Source organism: Brassica napus, chromosome C2 (assembly GCF_020379485.1).
Source record: "Brassica napus cultivar Da-Ae chromosome C2, Da-Ae, whole genome shotgun sequence".
Taxonomy (NCBI): domain Eukaryota; kingdom Viridiplantae; phylum Streptophyta; class Magnoliopsida; order Brassicales; family Brassicaceae; genus Brassica; species Brassica napus.
This window is the reverse complement of record NC_063445.1, coordinates 32,940,703-32,961,810: the sequence shown is the minus strand read 5'-3', so window position 1 is coordinate 32,961,810 and position 21,108 is coordinate 32,940,703. Positions and strand designations below refer to the sequence as shown.

The following is a 21,108-nucleotide window of genomic DNA, read 5'->3' as shown; positions in this document are numbered from 1 at the left end:
TCGAAGTAGTCATCGCACCCCCTAAAGTCGTGATTAGACCTAGGTCTTGCCCTAAACCCAGCACACTGGTCTCTAACATCTCTAGGCATAGTATCAAACACCCGGATACGAGATCCCAAAATTTGTCTCTAGGCCAATATTCGAGCGTCTTCAGAAATCCCGCGAGTTTACACACTGCAGAAAACTCTCGAAACATATCACAGATATAGCAGTTCATACAGAGTTAGATTACGAGATGACAACTCGTAGTCTTCCCTCTACACCCATATAAAATGCCATCGGCAGCAGCATGCCTGATAACCTCTACATATAAACTAGACCGTAAAGGTCTCGCCGGAAAACATGTCATAAGAACCTTAACTCCAAGATGAACTACAAAAGGCTTGATCCCTTCAACAAGGGTACGTAGGCAGCCGTCATAAGGTGCAGCCCCAATTTTATCGCGTTCCACTCTTAGAAGAGTGAGAAGAACACTTACCACGGACCTTTCAACCATTAATTCCGCCTAACTTGCCTAACTCGCCAAGCCACTCGCTAGAACCTCACGCTAGAAGCTCATAGTTCTAACGAGCTGGGGGACTAACTGTTGGGGTCAAAATGGGTCACGACGGAATCAATGTCTGAAAGTCAATGGACACGTATCCAAATCGGCCACGGACAAGCTCAAGTATGGCCATCGGACCACGCACACGGCTCGGTCGCTACGTAGCGACCGAACTTTCCCAAAACATCGATACGACACGAATCCATGCATTCTCGTCTACTCTTTAATGTTATCTCTCGTAGGCCATGGCTAAACCATTCTTTGTTTCTCATCACTCGAAGTCATCAGTCAAACTTTATGATAAAAACCACGGGAAGTTTGTTTTTATCGTAGAAACCGTAATAAACGTTTCGAGTCAAAGACGGCCCAAAGAGACCTAAAACGCAACTCGAAGCCCACTTACGATTTCTTAACCGAAAACCCATAAGCCTTATGACGGTTTATGCTTGGTTCGTAAGGCAAGATAAATGTCAAATTTCCGCGGATAAATGTGAAGTTTCCGAAGATAATCACGAAGATGGGAAAATTGGAATATCTCCATTTTTAAGCTATGATGGCTTAGGGAAGTTTGTTTTTATCGTAGAATTTTGTTATGATAAAAACCACGGGAAGTTTGTTTTTATCGTAGAAACCGTAATAAACCTTTCGAGTCAAAGACGTCCCAAAGAGACCTAAAACGCAACTCGAAGCCCACTTACGATTTCTTAACCGAAAATCCATAAGCCTTATGACGGTTTATGCTTGGTTCGTATGGCAAGATAAATGTCAAATTTCCGCGGATAAATGTGAAGTTTCCAAAGATAATCACGAAGATGGGAAAATTGGAATATCTCCATTTTTGAGTTATGACGGCTTAGGGGCAGAAGAGGAAAGGTGCCAACCGACCTAGGAGCAAGTATATAAGGAGTCCTAGGTGAGAGGCAAAGAAGGATTTGCGATACACGGCAAATTTAGCACTTAGAGCAATTTAGGCAATTTTCCGTTTTTGTTATTCGAGCTGCGACTCAATTAGGTTTAGCAGCTTTATGGTTTTAGAACTTGGGATCTCGCCGACAGCTCTCGTAGCCCAGACTCTTACCTTGTTGTAACGCTCAAACACGAATTCGGAATAAGATCTACTTTGCTCTCTTTTCGATTTCTTATATTTTCTCGTCTTTTTTTCGTGTTCTGATTGCTTGGCGTGTGGTATTAGCAGATATCTGGGACCTCTGGGAAATTAGGATTCTCCTACTTTCCTTATTTAAACGGAAATAGACAGTGCGAATTTCGGTTCCCACAGTTCTCAGAGAAGCTCATGAGGAATTGTAAGAGACCTTGAGGTGCAGATTGGTAATGCCCTAGTTCCTGTTGATTTTCATGTCTTGGATATCAAGCTAAACTGGAACTCTTCTCTATTGCTTGGGATAGCCTTCTTGTCAACAGTAGGAGCAGTGTGCAACATGCAAACCAACCAGTTGTGCCTGACGCTCATAGATCCACATGTCCACTAAAATCCTATTCCAGTCATGAAGCCACAGACGTCCTCCAGAAGAAATGATGATCTAGAACTCATCGCAGCATGCCACTGTGGAGCTGAGTATGAGATAGAATATTCAGCGTCGATCGAAACTCACACTGCCACATCGATCGACAGTGCCAATCAAAAATCAATCGACATTCATAAGGAAGAATCGATCGACAGTAGTCCAGGCGATTGGGAGAATGACTACTACAATCCCACCATGGCGATGCACACTACTACCCTGCAGACAGAGGAGTATGATGAAGATCATGAGGAGGAACGAGCTATAGAGTACAGAGCCATTATTTCTGAGGAAGATAGACTTCTCCACCATTCCTCTTGGAAAAGGAATGCGACGTCGATCGACAGATGCTTCCCAACATCGATCGACGCTCATCTTCATCAGACAAGTTGCAAACGCGCATCGACCGACATTGCTTACTACCCATCGATCGACACTGGAGTCGACCGTGTACGAGAAGGAGATTACTCAATTAGAAGTTGGGCAGATGATCACTGTCACGAGAGCTTTGCAGTAGAGACAGCAATATCTCAACCACGCGCAAACGAGCTTCATGAGGGTTTCACTACAGAGAAACTTCTAAACATGCGAGAACGTGATAAAGTAGATCAACATCAAGCAGAAGCTGGTGGCGGAGACAATCGTTCCAATTAGAAGTATCGACATCATACTCGACCGTCGATCGACGTTGACAACCCATCATCGATCGACAGACGCCCAAAGTTTGGAAAAAGAGCCTATGACCGTGATGGCACAAGGAGATTCCACTGGGAGGAGAAGGATGAATATGGAGTCTACAGAGATGATTATGGACATGCCAGAGATATAGGTGGGCACATCATCAGAGTATCCAATGATGATATCAGAAGTCTTCTGGAAGGAGCCTCAATGGATGAGCACAGCTACCTATGTCTTCCAGAGCATGCTAGGTCATTCACACAGACCAAGCTAGTGCCAGAGATCTACACCAAGGATGAGATCAATGAGATGTTTTATGGAGTCTGTGGAGCCCAAGAAAAGAATGAAGGTGACTTCCAGATGAAGCTTGATGGTGTCTACTACCCACTGAATGATAGCATCAGTTGGTTGACTACATGCATGGAGGAGACGAAGCAAGACATAGCCAAAATCCAAACAGAGCGTGCGGCCGAAGCAACTGCACCAGCATCGATCGAAAGAAAGCTCTCAATATCGATCGACGACAACCCACCACATTCAAATCCGATGAAGTCTCAACCAGATTCCTACACCAGAGCAGAGATTGATCAGTTGGTAGAAGAGATCTACAGAACTCTGGAATCAGCAGAAGAGAGGCTTGATAGGAGATGTGATGACATCTACTTCCCATTGGACCTTACAATGAGTTCTTTAACTTCTCAGATGGAAGCAATACATAGGGAGTTAGTAGAGATTCAGAGATACATCGCTCGTCGACCAGAGGCATCAACATCGATCGACAGACGCATCAACATATCGACCGACGAAGCTACATCAGCAACCCGAGGGAGGCTAGTACCAAAGATAAAATCAGACATGTCTGATACAAACAACCATGGAGAGGAGATCTCAGACGACACATACGCCACACTCATCAGGAATCAGTTCCAACTTGAGAGTCTCGGAGAAAGATTGCAGAAGATAGAGAATGTAACTGCAACAATGAAGGACAAATGACGCAGAGGAGATGAAGCAATGCGAGACTTCACTGGTACATGGTTCAACAAGCGCAGAGAAGAGATGGAGACTTGTTTTCCAGCAAGTCCCAGCTTTCCACATTACTAGCCAAATCACCTTGATATCACTCAAATTACCGTAAGGACTGAATTACTCTCTCAAATAAGAGGTTCAGATGTAGTACTTAGGGATTGAATCCACAGAGACTCTAGGATTACACAATAGATTTATAGTCTTCGAAATGAAGCTAGCATTTAGGTTTAGGGTTTAATGATTATTATGAGATGACTACGCTCGAACGTGTGGCGATCGTTTCACGGTTGTACGAGAGATTAGATCAGTTTGTAAGTTCTGACTTGACAGTTAAGGAACAATAGTACAAGACTGGAAAACACCGCCTAAGATTTCGCTTGCTAGACTATCCACCTAGATTCTAAGTTCCCTAAAGTTTACGGCAGTTTCTAAGACATTTTGATTCCTTTTCTACGAAAAATTCCAAGTCTGATAATATTTTCTATGTCGGACATACCTTAGTCTTATCAGAGATTCGGGTTTGCCTCTTCTTCATTCTCCTTCTCTTCGTGTCTTCTGACCTTAGTCTTATCGGAGATCAAGGTTTGCATCTTCTTCATTCTCCTTCTCTTTGTGTCTTCTGACCGCTGAGTTTACTAAATTAACCAAGTGTGCTTTGTATATCATCGAAAATTCTATCAAACATTTATGAATAGATGTTTTTGACTCAACGTGGCAATTTTTGTAAAACTGGATTGCGTTTTTTGTACAAAAGGAATTTAACGAAATTGTTGAAACAAAGTGGGGGGAAGTAGGTGATGAATCGAATAAGGCTGAATTTGGCGATTGGGAAAAAGAAACAATGGATACGATGTTGTTTGGGTGGGGTGCTCAGTTCGTCAAGCTGTGAGCGAACTGGTCCTGCCCTAGCCCTTATTGTCTTCGTGTTTCCGTTGATTGTTCGATCTTGTTTGACTTCTTGAAGGTTGTCGAGTTTTTTTTTTTGAGTTTTATTTACGAGAGGCGTTTCGCAAATGTTGTCAAATCTACTCTTTGAAGATTGTATCGTGAAATAGTGTCTCGTTTAACTTTACGAATGATATTTCATAGAATATTGCCGAGCTTAATCTTATGAAAGTTGTTTTGAATATGTTGTCGAGCTTAAATTTACGAAATTTGTTCTGTAAAGTGTTCGTCGATTTTGGCTGTAGGAGAGCCGGAAAACTCATGTTTTGCGGCTGTTCTGCAAAATTTAGTTCCTGGATCAGAAACTCTCTCTGTTAGGAGCTTAATTATCACTACTAAACTCAATCAGAAATTTTCTGGTTTCCACAGGATTGATCCGAGGGAGTTTTGAGTAGTTTTTCCGAAGTAAGGTTAGGTGACAATTATCTTGAATTCTCTGAATATGTTACTATAGAATCGACGCTTGAATTTTTACGAAATCTTAGGTTTCAGAAAACGTTTTAGCAGTGAGGGATACATTCCCGGTTTGCTTAGTTTAGTCTTCGTCAACCGTTTTAGGTTTCGAGCGATTCAAAAGATATCAACTTTGTTTTTGTGAAAGTTATTCGGAAGAATCACAGCAGTGGGGAATTGGCAACCCGATTTTATGTGCTTCTATTCCACGAGTAATCTAGGGTTTCTCCAGGGTTTTGAGGAGAACATGTTTATTTTTCTGAGAAAATCTCGGAAAACGTTTTTCGGTCGAATCCCTACTTGTTGAGATTTCTCTGACTCGGTAATGAGACAAGTTCTTGCGGAGTTTGAGAGATTTTATCATTTCCCTTTCTGTTTAGACATAGAAATCGCTAGCTCGTATTCGTGCTCTTCCTGTGGCGAAAAACTAGGTTTTCGAGTTTTTCGAGCATTGCGGCGTTTGCGTAAGCGTTGGCCATAGGATCAGTCACTGCTAGAATTGTTTTACCAGTGTTGTTGCGAGCTGCGAATTTGTCTTTAGACACTGTTTTGATCAAGCGTTTTGCGGTTGTGTGAGTAAGAGTAATCGTCCCCCCCCCCTCCTTCTAGCGCCAAACTGTGGGAACCGAAATTCACACCGTCGATTTTTGTTGAAGAAAGCAAAGAAAACCCTACTTTCCTTTAGGTCCGGATTTTTTGTGAGAGCCGACGACAAGTGACCAAATATATGCTGAAAATATGAAAGATAACAAAAAGAATTTAGAAAACAATAGATCTTTATTTGGAATTTGCGTATGAGCGTTCCAAAGACAAAAGCATACATGAAGCTTGTCTGGAAACGGGATTACAAAGGAAATTGTATAACACAAACAGTAAAACGAGACTAAGCTTGCTAGCATTACTACCTATGTGGAGAAAAACCTATGTGGCCGCAACTCTCTTAGCAATAGACGAAAAAGACGAAAAAAGGTTTAAAAGATTTCGAACTGGACCTTATGAAAGGCTGCCTACGTACCTCTTTCGAGGATCAAGCCGAACGTAGTTCAATTAAGAGAGTGGAACAAGAAATCGAACTGCATGGGCGAGTTCGTTTAGTAATCGAGTGTCAGTCATAGAAACCAAACTTGTCAAGAAATAAGCCTAAGGTTTCTAGGTACGGAGAGTTATAGAGTCTCAAAGCATCGTCCTTGTGCTCATTGCTTTAGCCCCTCTTATATATGTCTTTAAGGTCGGTCGCCCTTTTCCTCATTTATATTTGGGCCCAAGTTTATCTCTTTGCGGAAATGTTCAAATTTTCCTCATCTTTGTAATTATCCATCTAAACTTGACATTATTTTCTCCTGCAAATAAAAGATAGACCATCATAGTAGTCATGGAAGAACTCTACAGTATCGCAACTCCATTCCGTGATGCTAGAGAATGCTTCACCTCTTGAGATTATGGATAAAGCCCTCGAGACATTCGGGAACCATATTGCCATCGCAATTAGGTAGATATTACATTTTCAGATTGGTCCCATGATATGATTATGATGAATCTGATTCTTTTGTTTTCTTGTGTTTGCAGAAGATGTTGCTCTAATTGAGTATGCACGTTTAACTGGGAGACCATACAGTGTGTTTAGCTTGGATACAGGGAGTTTGAACCCTGAGACTTATCGGTTTTTCGATGAGGTGGAGAGACACTATGGGATAAGGATTGAGTTTATGTTTCCTGACTCTGTCGAGGTTCAAGGTTTGGTTAGGAACAAGGGTTTGTTCTCTTTCTATGAGGATGGTCATCAAGAGTGTTGCCGTGTTCGAAAGGTGAGACCTTTGAGGCGTGGGTTTAAGAGCTGGGATCACTGGTCAGAGGAAAGATCAGTCTCCGGGGACATGGTCTGAGATTCCCGTTGTTCAGGTTGATCCGGTTTTCCAAGGTTTGGATGGTGGAGCTGGTAGTTTGGTGAAGTGGAATCCGGTTGCTAATGTTGAAAGGAACCATGTGTGGAGTTTCTTGAGGGCTATGACGTTCCGGTTAACACATTGCACGCGGTATGTTTCCATCGGCTGTGAGCCGTGCACGAGAGCGGTTTTACCGGGACAACACGAGAGAGAAGGGAGATGGTGGTGGGAAGATGCTAAGGCGAAAGAGTGTGGACTTCACAAAGGGAACATCAAGAAGGATGCTAAGGGTAACAATTTAAATGGCGAATCTTTAAGAGTGAGAGTCTTGCGACTTTGAGCAGACAAGGAGTTGAGAATCTGATGAAGTTGGAGAACAGAAAGGAGCCATGGATTGTTGTGCTGTATGCTCCTTGGTGTCCCTTTTTTCAAGCCATGGAAGCATCGTATACTGAGTTGGCTGATAAGTTAGCTAGAAGTGGAGTCAAGGTTGTGAAGTTCAGAGCTGATGGGGACCAGAAGGAGTTTGCTAAGCAGGAGTTACAGCTTGGTAGCTTCCCCACCATACTTGTCTTCCCCAAGAACTCTTCAAGACCGATCAAGTATCCATCTGAGAAGAGAGACGTTGATTCTTTGACCTCGTTCTTTAATCTTGTCCGGTAGATCAACAGCCAAACCAGTCCGACATTTCCATGAGAAAGAGAGATCAAATAAGAACCTTCTCATCTCGTTCCTGGTTGCTATAACAGATGGAAGTTAGTGTTTGAAGAACACTTCATAACTTTAGAGATCCACTCTGCAACAAAGCTCGAGTTTTTGTACTACAGTGAAGATTTTTCAATGTAAACTTGTGGTTATTAGTGAAATTAAGCTCTTGTTTCTTCACATTGATGTCGAATTATCCTCAATTACAAGGATAAGTTGAGATTTTAAGAATCAGAACCAGAGTACATACCACTCTCTCTCAAATCATTTGTGATTTCTACTCAGTTATCATGAAGTGTAACTAACAGAGATGACCATAGAGAGCACTAGTGAGTCAAGATAGAAGAATGAAACAGAGGAAACAAAAGCAATGTAAACAGAGTCTCAAATTAACTGAAGATAGAATATTTGTTCAAATCCAGTGAGAACGAGGTTCAGAAGATAAAACCACAGAAAGAAAAATACATTATCAGAGCGAAAGAAGCTAGAGGGGAAAACGAATGTACAATAAGAGCATCACAGAGAAGATCAAAGTGTCATGGCAGAGCAATATTAGCAGAGGCAGATCCAAACGTGTTCTCTCCACTGTATGTCATGTAGAGAAACCCATCTTCGTCTTTGTGTTCTTCATAGATTGCAGACATCAATGAAGCTGTTCATAAGAACAAGAAAAAGAGAGACCAAGTCAAGACAGGAAGGATACAAGTTGAAGATTCAGAAAGTATTGAGAAGTCTCAATCTTTAATTACCAGTTGGAGGTAGCGTGTTCTTGACAAAGACAAAGATTGCTTTCTCGGCTCCAAGCTTGATTCTTTTGCGCACAACGTACACAAATTGCCCAACGGTTAGATCAGCTGGCACAAGATACCTAAGAGAAGAAACAAAATCAAGTTTAAACTTCACTAAGGAACTCGCTTTAAACTCATCATCAACCAAGAAACAAGATTGAGAATCAATACAGCTTTTCAAGCTGAGAATCAATAATCAATATGTAACATATGTACTCACTTCTTCTTGTCAATGTCAGGAACATCACTCTGTCCAGCTTTCTCCACAATCACCTGTATTCAGTTTCTAATCAGAACAAATATGTACTTGAAAGAACTAGTCAAAGTTCAAGGAAACATACAGGAACTCTGTCTTGGTACTTCTCTCTGATACGAGTAGATTCAGCCATTCTCACCTCTGAGAGAAACAAAACCATAAGTTAACCAATCACATAAAATCCTTAAGAATCGAAATCGATTATATCAAACACAAGCGTAGAAACGAGCATCAAAGATCAAAGAACCATATTCAAAAGTTATATAAGCTAATCCAAAATTGAGTTTCATTATAACAAAGATCAGAATCATACCACAATCTAAACAATTAAACCGATAGAATCAAACAAGAACAATAAACGCTTAACGATCAAGCAAGAGAGAGGAGAAACAACGGAACTTACTCAGAGGGTTAGAAAGCTTGAAGGAGTTTTTTGCCATGGCGATTCGATCCGTATCTGCGATTATTACGAAAGAATTAAAAAACAAAAAAAAAACAAATCTTTATCCTTTTTGGCGAAATCGAGATGGAACCCAGAATTTGTAATTGATAGAACAGAGGCGAAATCGAAGATATACCTAAAGAAGAAGAAGCGAATCGATGATCGAGAGAAACTAGGGTTCGGTGATCAAAGCCTGAAGGAAGAGAATATTTAAAGAATGTATTTAGGGTTTAGTGATTGTTTCCTACACGGCACCCTAACTTTGGATTTTACTATTTATTTTTATTTTTAATTATCTTGGATATTACGACGCTGTCTTACGTCAGCACAAGTATTATGGTCGGCGTTTGTTGGGCGGGCCTTTATATGGATCATTGCTGGGCGTTTTGGATCTTACTCTAATCACCAATTACTTTTTTGAAAGATGGTTTTCAACATTTTTATAAGAGAGCTAAGTACGAGAGCCTTTCTCCTGCCGGACTCCTCCAACCGCTGCCAATCCCGGATCAGGTTTGGTCTGACATTTCGATGGATTTTATCGACGGTCTTCCTAAATCAGACAATCATACCTCGATCTTCGTCATCGTCGATCGTCTTTCCAAGGCGGCCCACATGATTCCTCTCGCACACCCGTACACAGCCAAGTCAGTCGCTTCAAAGTTCGTTGACAACGTCGTCAAACTCCACGGAATCCCAAACTCCATTGTAAGTGATCGTGACCCCGTTTTTGTTAGCTCTTTCTGGCGGGAATTGTGGCGTCTTTCAGGAACCAAACTCCGCATGTCTTCAGCATATCACCCTCAGACCGACGGTCAAACCGAAGTGGTTAACCGTTGCCTCGAGCAGTACATGCGCTGTTTCACAAGCCAACGACCGAAACAATGGAGTTCGCTTCTGCCTTGGGCCGAATATTGGTACAACACTACGTTTCACGCTTCGACGGGAATGACACCTTTCAAAGCTTCGTATGGCCGCGATCCTCCCTCCTTTCCTGGCTACGAACGAGGAGCTACGGCGATTCAGGAACTAGATGAACAGCTGATCGAACGAGAAGTGGTGCTTACAGATCTAAAGACACACTTGGAACGGGCCAATAATCGCATGAAACAGGCAGCCTACTCCAAGCGTCGAGGCATCTCTTTTGACGTGGGTGATTGGGTTTACCTGCGTCTCCAGCCATACCGCCAACACACCATATTCCGCAGGACATGTCAGAAACTCTCAAACCGTTATTACGGAGCGTTTCAGGTAGAAGCTCGTATCGGACCAGTAGCATATCGCCTCACACTTTCTGAAGGCTCACGAGTTCACTCAGTCTTCCATGTTTCCCTTCTCAAGAAACGGCTTGGATCAGACACACCAGTTTCGGGAACTATTCCACCCCTTCGAGCTAACGGTTCACTGCGCCTCATTCCGGAAAAGATACTCGAGCTTCGTCATTCCACAACCCTGGGATCCACGTCACGTGAGGCATTGGTGCAATGGCTTAACCTTCCTCTGGAGGATGCCACTTGGGAGGACCTTCAACAGCTGCAGCAGAGTTTTCCTTCTCTGAATCTTGAGGACAAGATTCTTCTTGGGGATGGGAGTAATGATGCGAATGCAGGAGAGCTAGTCAACGGCCGGTCCAATTCAGATGCTCAGAACCAGAGGAGATCGAACCGGCCAAGGAAACCAAACCAGAGATACTTGGGGTCGAAGTAATCATGGTTTTGTTATTTCTTTTAGTTGTTATTTATGATTTAAGTGCAAATAAGAAGAGACATGGTCTTCCTTATTTTTAGGAACCAACTCTTCCACATTTCCTTTTCCCTAACGTGTAGGAGTGGTAACTCCAAATCTGTTTCAGTACTTCTATTTATATTAATGGAAAACCCAAAAAGAGGTAGATTTTTCTACCCAAAAACAACTTGTGTTACGTTCTTTATCCTTTGCTTTGATTGGGACCAACACATACTCTAACACAACAACATCACGATCGAAGAACGTGTAAAGCAAATATTTAGAAGTATCCTATATTGTAAAGCACAAATATCATCTGAAAAAGGAAAGAGATTGATTTTTATGTTCCCCGGAATTACCTAAGCGAAGATGAGCATGTCGACACCCATAAGCTCGCCGCGTTTCTTGACGTTTCTGTCCTCCCAAAACTTTAGGAGACGAACTTCAATGGTGTTTCTACAGCGTCCGCCTTTCAAGTCAGCAAGGAGGAGAGATGAGTTCTCGCCATTCTACTTTGCGAGAGTCTTTAGTGTTAATATAATAGTGAGGAAAGAAATGATGAATATTACAGATGCAAACATACCTATTTATAGCTATAGATTCACCGACTTGAAGAAAAGAGAGTGGAGAGATGGAGTTAATTAGGAAGTTAATGACAATGATGTAATCTACTCGAGTTCCGTAACGGTACCGGCTTTCCTTCGCAGGTGAGAAGAGCAGTAAACGATTCGACAAAGACGGCTGCATTCAATAGAGATTGGTCGGGATTAATCGGCCTCCAGAACATAGCCAACGCTCCAGAGATGACTTTTAGAAACAAATCTCTACACCTGCGACAACCCTAAACATCGAAGACTAGCGACTCAACGGTGTTTTCTCTCCTCGGCACCGGTCTCGCCTCCCTCATCGTTACGTTTCCTTCTCTCCACTGCTGGAAAATCTCAAATGTAGTTAAACCAACCACATGATTGAACCGGTATATTCTATCCGGTATATAATCAAACTAGTATTACCACCTGTGCGTCAATTCACTGTTAAAAAATTATTTGATCATTTTCATAAGTGAATAAATATTATATTTCATTTTCCAGATGGATCATCTGGGTGAAGATGCAAATCGATGTTCGTTTTATGCATTATAATGCTACATCCAGATGGATCACCCAGCTGAATTTTTAAAAAGTCATCTCAAATTCTCACTCAAATGAAGGTGAGTCTTGATGGTGCATCTGGATGCAGATGCATCTAGTTCAGTCCAAAAAGAAAAATGACAAAAATGACCTTTTAAAATCAAAATATTATTTTCAAACCCGAAATTCAATTTTTTTTTCATTGACATTTTTCTGCTATAACCAAAAAATGCATTTTCTCGCAAAAACTGAAAAACACATTTTTCCGCCAAAAACCGCAAGGTGCGTTTTTCAGCAAAAAAACGTAAAACACACATTTCAATAAAAACACATTTTTTCGCCCAAACCAGTAAAACCGCACTTTTCGACCAAAACCGAAAAATCGCATTTTCCCGTCAAAACAAAAAAAAACGCATTTTCCCGCCGAAACCCAAAAAATGCATTTTTCCGCCAAACTCCAAAAAGCATTTTCCGGCCAAAACCGCAAAAAGCATTTTTTTTGCCAAAACCGCAAAAAGCATTTTCTCGTCAAAACCGGTAAAAACGCAATTTTCTCGTCAAAACCGGAAAAACGCCAAAAACGCCAAAACCGGAAAACACAATTTTCCCGCCAAAACTGGAAAACACAATTTTCCCGCCAAAACCGGAAAATGAAATTTTTCCGCCAAAACCAGAAAAACGCATTTTCCCGCCAAAACCGGAAAACCGAATTTTCCCGCCAAAACTGGAAAAACAGAATTTTCCCGCCAAAACCGGAAAACGCATTTTCCCGCCAAAACCGGAAAACAGAATTTTCCTGCCAAAACCGGAAAAATGCATTTTCCCGCCAAAACCGGATAAACGCATTTTCCCGCCAAAACCGGAAAAACGCATTTTCCCGCCAAAACCGGAAAAACGCATTTTCCCGCCAAAACCGGAAAAACGCCTTTTCCCACCAAAACCGGAAAACGGAATTTTCCCGCCAAAATCGGAAAAATGTTTTTTCCCGCCAAAACTGGAAAACACATTTTCTCGTCAAAATCGGAAAAAACGTATTTTCCCGCAAAAATCGGAAAAATGTATTTTCCCACCAAAATCGGAAAAATGTATTTTCCCACCCAAAACCGGAAAAATGTATTTTCTCTTTGAAACCTCAAAAATGCTTTTCCCGCTAAAATCGCGAAAATGCTTTTCCCGCCAAAATCGCAAAAAAAAACTTTTCCCGCCAAAATCTCGAAAAAAAACTTTTCCCGCCAAAATCGCGAAAAAAAACTTTTCTCGTCAAAAACACTTTTCCCGCCAAAACAGCAAAACACAATTTTTCCGTCCAAACCGCAAAACGTATTTTTCCGCCAAACCCATAAAAACGTAAACAAAAATGCACTTTTTCGTCAAAAACACATTTTCCTCAAAAATCGCAAAAATATTTTCCGCCAAAACCGTAAAATTGCTATTTTTTCGCCGAAACGTAAAAAAAATATATTTTAATCATTTTATTAACAAGTACACCTGGATGTAGGTGGAAGTTAAAAAATGAAAAGCAAACGAACATAGTTGCATTCAGATGATTCATCTGGATGTATGGACGAAATGAAGAAACGAACAACACCCAGATGGAGCATCTGGATAAGACATCTAGATGGACCATCTGGATAAGACATCTAGATGGACCATCTGGATGCATCTTCCAGATGTACAAACGAACAGGCCACAGTAGCACATAATATTAGAAGTACATGCATCAAACAAAGAATTTGAAATGATAAAATAATAATTTTGATTTCATTGTAAAATGGATACATTTTTGTAGAAGTTTTCAAAAAAATAAATATATATATACCAAAATACAAACATACTTGAGATAGAATATTGGATGATTTGGTACTGAAAACCAAATACCTATTAGTTTAGTGTAAATTTAGATACCATGAATCTAATAAATTTTATATTTAAAATTTTATAGTTTAAAATTGACATTTTATGTTAATTTACCTAACATCTTTTTTTTAAGTACACATTTAAAAAAAATTAACCTAGTTTGTTGAATTTATATGATTAAAATTTACAACTTTAGTTTGCCTTTTATAATTTAAAAAAAAAATGTTAGTAATAACTAAGTAAAGTGAATTCACCTTTGGATTCAGAAATGCAAGCTCTTAATAAGTTCAGCAATATCTTTAGCCTTGAACTCAACTATAGTAGTGAATACTGAAAAATAATTGATTCAACGAATAAAACATTAGACAACAAATTAAAGAAAATAGTAGAGAATAGAAAACAGAGAACACTTTTTTTGTGAGGCTAAAACCGTATGATTTTTTTATTCAACTGGAATATCATTGTGAGAGAGTGTAGTTATGAGTTTTCCACAAGAATAATATACTTATGCTCCATCTATCTCTCAAAACCTGACTCCAGGAGCTGTAAATCAATAGATAGAGGAAGATTAAAAGTTAGATACGTTATAATGATCTAAAATCGAATTTCTTTAAAATTAAAGTACACAATTGCTTCCCATAGTTCCACCGAACCAATCTAAAATCTTCTCGATAATAGAATGTTAAGTATTAATCCAAACACAAAATAGTAAAAGAATATTTTGGTGCAGAAACGTAATAGACGAATCCATGATGTTTAATCTACAATCTATCAAGTTTGGTGCAGAAATGTAATAGACGTTAACACTGTTGCAATCTATCAGGTTCGGTATGCAGTTATCTATGACGTTTGGAATGAGCGTAATAGACGAATCCATGATGGCACCACCCTTCCGGCCGGAACCTATCCTGGTCATGAACATGTTTCGACAGGTCAAAGAAAAGGCCATCGCGCTTTCGAACACAAGCTTCGTCATTGGTTCGGAAGTTCATATCTTTTGGACGTCTCATCCGGTATATTCTATCCGGTATATAATCAAATAATATATTTGACCACTTGACTGAACCGGAAAGAAATACGATTTAATTGAACCAGAGTTTTATTTTCTGTTGGTTAGTTCTAAACCAATTAAAATAATTTGTTCAGTTATATAGTCAACGACACTTTCGGAACGCAGATTTCGAATCAGTCGTAGAAGACGAAGATGAGAGATTTTGGGAAGCTGATTAGTGTGACCCTCTTCTTATACTTCGCTCTAATGGCGGTCATTTTGCCGATCATCGACAGACAAACGGAATCTTCCCGGCGTAACTCGTCGATCTGAAATCCAGTTAGGAGATGAAGAAAGGAGTTATGGCCTATGATGGTCTGTATGCGGAATCTTCTAAAGCCCAATTTTATGGTTGTAAAGGTCCGGACAGAAAACCTTATCGAAAGAGCAAAATGTAACTGCCACGTGTCGCTCTCAGAAAAACGAATTAGTGAAGTGAATGGCCCGGGAGAGACGGAACTCTACTTTATATAAATAGATCTACCATGCTGGGAAAGAATGGAATCACCAGGGACATCACTGTACTTGGAACTCACACCAATATCTCACATGTTTTGATAGAAAAGGCAAATACGAAATAGGCTGACGTCCTTTATGATACTGGGGTTGGATTTTAAAAACAAAGAAGAGACATGTTTTGCGAAAAGCCCATCAAAAAGAGATGTTACAGGGCCAATCAGGCTTCTAGATTGAAAAGCCTCGTTAAGTAAATACTTATTAATTAAGGCACTGGTAATAAACCCTAATCCCTTATTCGGACAAGGATGAGTCAAACCCTCTTGTGGCATCACTTGGTGATTGTTGGGGGTGGATTTACATCATCCCTCAAGATCCATTAAGACAATGAATTAGGCTCACTTTGTTATGAAGCTCTTGCTTCTTCCTTGTATAAATAGAGATACACCTCTCTTTATCAAAACATCTTATCTCTTTTCCACTTAGATCTAGAACACTTCTTACAAAGAGTTTATGGATTCTCAGATTTACTTTACACTTGTAATCATACTTGTAATATAATCTTTGATCAATAAACTCTTTTAGAAGTTCATTTTCCATTTGATTTCTATGTTGATTTCTCTTAAGCATCAAGAATCTAAGAAATCTAATTCTTAAATTCTTCATTGTATGAATCCAACAAACACGCCGTTTTTGGTTCAAACAGTTGGCGCTAGAAGGAGGAGGCCAAAGAGAACTATCTTCAAAGCATATCAAACTTGGAAAAATCTAGATCTATGATTCAAGTTGGTTTCAACAAAAAAAAAAAAAGATCGACTCTTTCCTGTTCCATTCTCGAAACAGCTCATGAATCTAGCTCTCCAGACTTGGTGACATCGCGACGAGTCTCTCTCGAAAAGGTTCAACCTTTTGACCCACAAATCAGAGATGAGATATGTTGATTGATGCTTCTCAGAAGCTACCGTGCTTCTTACCTTCCTGGCCCTTCTTCGTGACTCAGAGCGAGAAGAAAGATGACGACGACCATGATTCGATCCTGGCACAAGCAGACAAAACCACAGCACAATCACTTCGTCAAGTTCGACTCTTTCAGAGTAGAGAAAAATAACGTGTTCTGAGACAAGCAGCATCTGATGCTGATATCCCTTTAAATCCATCGCTAGAAGCTCGTCTCTGACTTCAAGCTCCATTGATTTTGTCGAAGGATTCACAGATCGGCGGGAATGGCGACGAGATTCGAGGAGAACAGGGAGAAACGCGGTCACTTCAGTGCCAGACACGGTCTTATCGGGAAGCATCAATCTCAGCAACTCCCTGTCGGGTTGTTCATGCCGGCGCGGAAACCTCTACGGAAGACAAGCTAGGCTTCGTGACGGTCCTGGTAGAGAGCGTTCATGTCTCTTGAACTCTCTGTTCCTGTCTCTCTCTCTATGCTGCCAGCTTGCGGTTTTAGAGATTCGGCTCGGCTCGGTTCCAAGCTCGTGGTTGGTGAGAACGCCTTCTAGGAGAGTCGCTCGGGTTGCTGGAGCAGCAAGATGAACCGGTTCCCTGTTTTCTTTGCTCTGCTAGAGCTGCTAGAGCTACATGGAGAGTTCAGGAAAGCTAGAGCTGAGGTGGGAGAGTAACATCACTTTCTAGCAAAGCTTGAGACTTTATCTTGGCAAAACTCAAGTCTCTAGCTTGCCGTCTCGTGCTCGCCATCTCGTGCTCGTACCATAACTCCACCATCTTCTCCACGAAGGAAACAGCTTCAGCATCTCCCAAAGAAGAGACAGAGCGAGAGAATCTACAGAAGCGTTCGATCAACACAGCGAACGAAGGGTAGGAAGCTCTCTCATGAAGCCTTGCTGTGGATGTTACCAAAGAACCTCCAAAGTTCGAGACTTTCTTGTTGGACGAACTTGTCGCTTCCTGCAAACCGTTTGATTTCGGCAAGAGCGGAGACGAAGAACCAATCACCTTGTCCCCTTATCACCTTGTCATTCATTTCACATGGTTGACGACATCTCGTTCTTGTGAATGACGCACTCATCAAACGATGAGCCCGAGCTTGTCCTCACAACTGAAGCTCTGATCTTGTCTTGGTATTGAACTCACCACTTCAAATATTGATCGGTCAAACTGGTGGGACCGTCGCTCTTAACATGCGGTTGAAAGGAATGAAGGAGCTTTGGCGAAGGCATTGTGGCATCAATCTCTTGATTCTATCTCAAGAAAGCTCTCTTAGCAGGATAACCACAACCACCAAGCCTTTTGCTAATATATTGAAGAGATATGACCAAAACATCGGGTTCACCTTGAAACAAAATTCTACTCATCCTCAAAGATAAGTGTTCTATAACTTTGACTGCTTCATTGCTTGCAACCTGTGCATACTGTTTAGCTATAAATAAATTACTATTATCATATGCAACCTGTGAAGGTCTGAGTAAAACAAGTTTTGTCACTTGCTTATCAATTACATAAAACTTGATTATCTCTTTTGGATAAACTTGATCTGATAACCATCATATTTTTCTTTGTGAGGCGGACGTGTGACCTTCTCAAATCAATCTCTTGCCATTGCCCCACAAATGACAAGCTCAGATTCTGATTCTCACGGAGAGCCTACCACCAGCTTACCACAAGCGGTACAAGCTCTAGCTGACTTGATCACAGTTCTTACAACTCTTGGCGACCTCACCGATCACGAGCTCGCACTCAACACGCCAGCGAGATCACGACGGTGTAGTTTCTCTTTCACGCCAAGGACGGGGCGTTGTTACTCGTGTTAACCGCCAAGTCTGAGTGTCATCTTCATCACAACTCATTTTCGGGAAGTGAAGATTGCAACATCTTGCAAGACATGCCCATCCACGGCGATTTGATTGTGGCGGTTCTTTCATGGCGGTACGTTCATGACGAAGTCTATGGCGACTTGTCTTTGGCAGTTTGTTGATTGACACTTCATCCATGGCGACTCTTTCGGGTGGTTCCGAACACTGTCCTCACAGATCGTTTGCGCAACCATCCCCGGAGGTCCGATCGGAATCAGAAGTATATCGATGACAGCTCGACCGGGACAGTCTGTCTATGACACTTCGTTTATGGCAACCTAACCACGACAGTCCGTTTATGACAATCGTCTACGACATGGGTGTGTGCCTAGTTCATTGTCTCATAAACCCTGTTCGTAAAATTCGCAGAGATCGATTCTGTCTCTCTCTCTACGAACTTGGGGGCTTACTGTTGGGGGTGGATTTACATCATCCCTCAAGACCCATTAAGACAATGAATTAGGCCCACTTTGTTATGAAGCCCTAGCTTCTTCCTTGTATAAATAGAGATACACCTCTCTTTATCAAAGGATCCTATCTCTTTTCCACTTAGATCTAGAACACTTCTTATAAAGAGTTTATGGATTCTTAGATTTACTTTACACTTGTAATCATACTTGTAATATAATCTTTGATCAATAAACTCTTTTAGATGTGCATTTTCCATTTGATTTCTATGTTGATTTCTCTTAAACCTCAAGAATCTAAGAAATCTAATTCTTAAATTCTTCATTGTATGAATCCAACAAACACGCCGTTTTTGTTTTAAACAGTGATGGAGAGGAAGAGCAAACAAAGGAGTAAATATCCAACCATTAGTTCAGTCAGAGAATATTTGTAGAAGCTATTGAAGCAGAAGGAGATCTTGGAACTGAAAGACAGAGCCAAACTATGTCTAAACCTGACCAAAAGTCGTCCAAGAAGAAGGAGGAAGACGGTATTGAGATTGTCCCTACCCCGGAGACGGATTCAGACTCATCCTCTGATGATGAAGCTAATACAAACAAGGCTGAGATATTGGTTTGTGCCAAGAGAATGCAAAGGAAGAAGCGGAGAGAGAAGAGATGCTTGACGATGCTTACAACAAGTACATGTTTGATGACCAAGGCTTACCCAAATGGTTTTTGGACGAAGAGAAGAGGCACAGACGGGCGGTGAAACCCATTACGAAAGAAGAAGTGAATGCGGTGAAAGCTCAGTTCAGAGAGATAAACGACAGACTGAGATGTGGCAACATAACCAATTAATGGCACAAGTCATTTCTTCACAAGGAGATCAAGAAAGGTAGGTGACTTCTCGTGGACCAAGAAAATTAGCACATGTTCGAGTTTTTATATCAGCAATAACCTGGACGGTGAAACACTCGAGCAACAGAAGAAGGTTTAGTTTGTCGTGAAAATAATGGAAAAATGTATCTTTATTCATGACATAGAAGTTCCTTATATAGGAAAATACAACTCAATTGGGACAAAACCATGGTGAAGGAAAAAGAGTACAACACACATTACTTCCCCTGATTTGGACATTATTGAAGGTTCCTTGGACCTCTCCAATTTTTTGTAATCCGTGGGTGATGAAGATCTTGGACAGAATATGTTTCGTCTTCGAACATGATAATTGGTTCTTCTTTACCATCGGCCATGCCACAATCTGATCGAACATATTGAGTCATCGACCTCAAATACACACACACGAAATCTTGGATGATGTTGCTGTGATATGCGTGTACCACCATGTGTAAAACATAACCTGTCTGAAAACAAATCAACAAAACCAAATAACCCCTCTTTGGACTGGTTAGTATAAAATAAATCAAAATCAAAGGCTTCTTCATCGTCCTTCTTATGGACCAAACAGATCAGTATCTAAAACAAGACTTCTGCATCGTCCATCTCAGGACTAAATGGACTTCTTTATCGTCCACCTTTGGACTGAATGGATCAGTATCCAAAACAAGTGATTTCACGCCCATGTACTAGATAATGGGTGAGACTGGTCCATATTAAATCTCTTGAGTACCTTTTTCTGTATATAATATTCGATGCACAAGGATTTCATTGTTAATGTACTCAAGCTGTAATCACAAACAAAACTTTGTTTTCCAAGATCTTTCATCTCAAACTCATTCTTGAGATATTCAACTGTTTGGGAAATTGTATCCAGAGGTTCCTAGGATATTCAGATCATATACTTTGATGATTATCAATATTGTTCTCGAGAACTTGTTGTTCTTTCAGCTCAATACCCTCTAGTACTTTCATTATCCAGTGGACCATATAAATATGCAGTCACTACATCAATTTGCTGCAAGTCTAATTTTCTCTCTTATATAACCAGACTTGTGAGAAATCTAAAAGTAGTTGCATCCACCACATGGGAGTATGTCTCCTCATAATCTATTACTGGTCTTTGTGAGAATCCTTGTGCAACATCAGCTTTATATCTCACGATTTCTATTCCTCACAAGACCCATTTATATCCACTGATTTTAACATCATATGGCGTCTTAATCATATAACCAAATACGCCTTTCTTCTTTAAACTATTTAACCCCACGTTTCCATTCAATCCAATCTGTTCTACGAGTGCGCACTCTTATATTGACGTGGGTTCATGATCCTCACTTATATTCATAAATTCAAGTGCTACCTTGTATGCAAATAAATCATCTTATGTCGACATTCCTTATTGGTTCCATTATGTTCCAGACATGATATAATCGATTGAGATTCATTATTATCAGGACCTTTAATACTTTGCAGCTTGGCGTCCCAAGCTACATTGTTTGGTACCTGTACCTTAGAGCCGGCCGGCCTTATCTCCATGTCTG

The 21,108-nt window shown here is 40.7% G+C and overlaps 1 protein-coding gene and 1 pseudogene across 1 annotated transcript; one reads left to right on the top strand and one right to left on the bottom strand.

Moving 5' to 3' along the window:
* The first annotated feature begins 6,434 nt into the window (after window positions 1-6,434).
* On the top strand, window positions 6,435-8,073 carry LOC106392969 (annotated as a pseudogene).
* Window positions 8,074-8,126: 53 nt separating this feature from the next.
* Window positions 8,127-9,517, bottom strand: LOC106396762 (autophagy-related protein 8a). The gene is made up of 6 exons (XM_013837240.3): window positions 9,383-9,517; window positions 9,208-9,261; window positions 8,890-8,945; window positions 8,769-8,821; window positions 8,510-8,628; window positions 8,127-8,412 (listed from the first exon to the last, which is right to left on the bottom strand). Exons 2-6 carry the CDS (start codon window positions 9,242-9,244, stop codon window positions 8,297-8,299), a joined length of 381 nt encoding a protein of 126 aa, XP_013692694.1. The 5' UTR covers window positions 9,245-9,261; window positions 9,383-9,517; the 3' UTR covers window positions 8,127-8,296.
* Window positions 9,518-21,108: the final 11,591 nt, after the last annotated feature.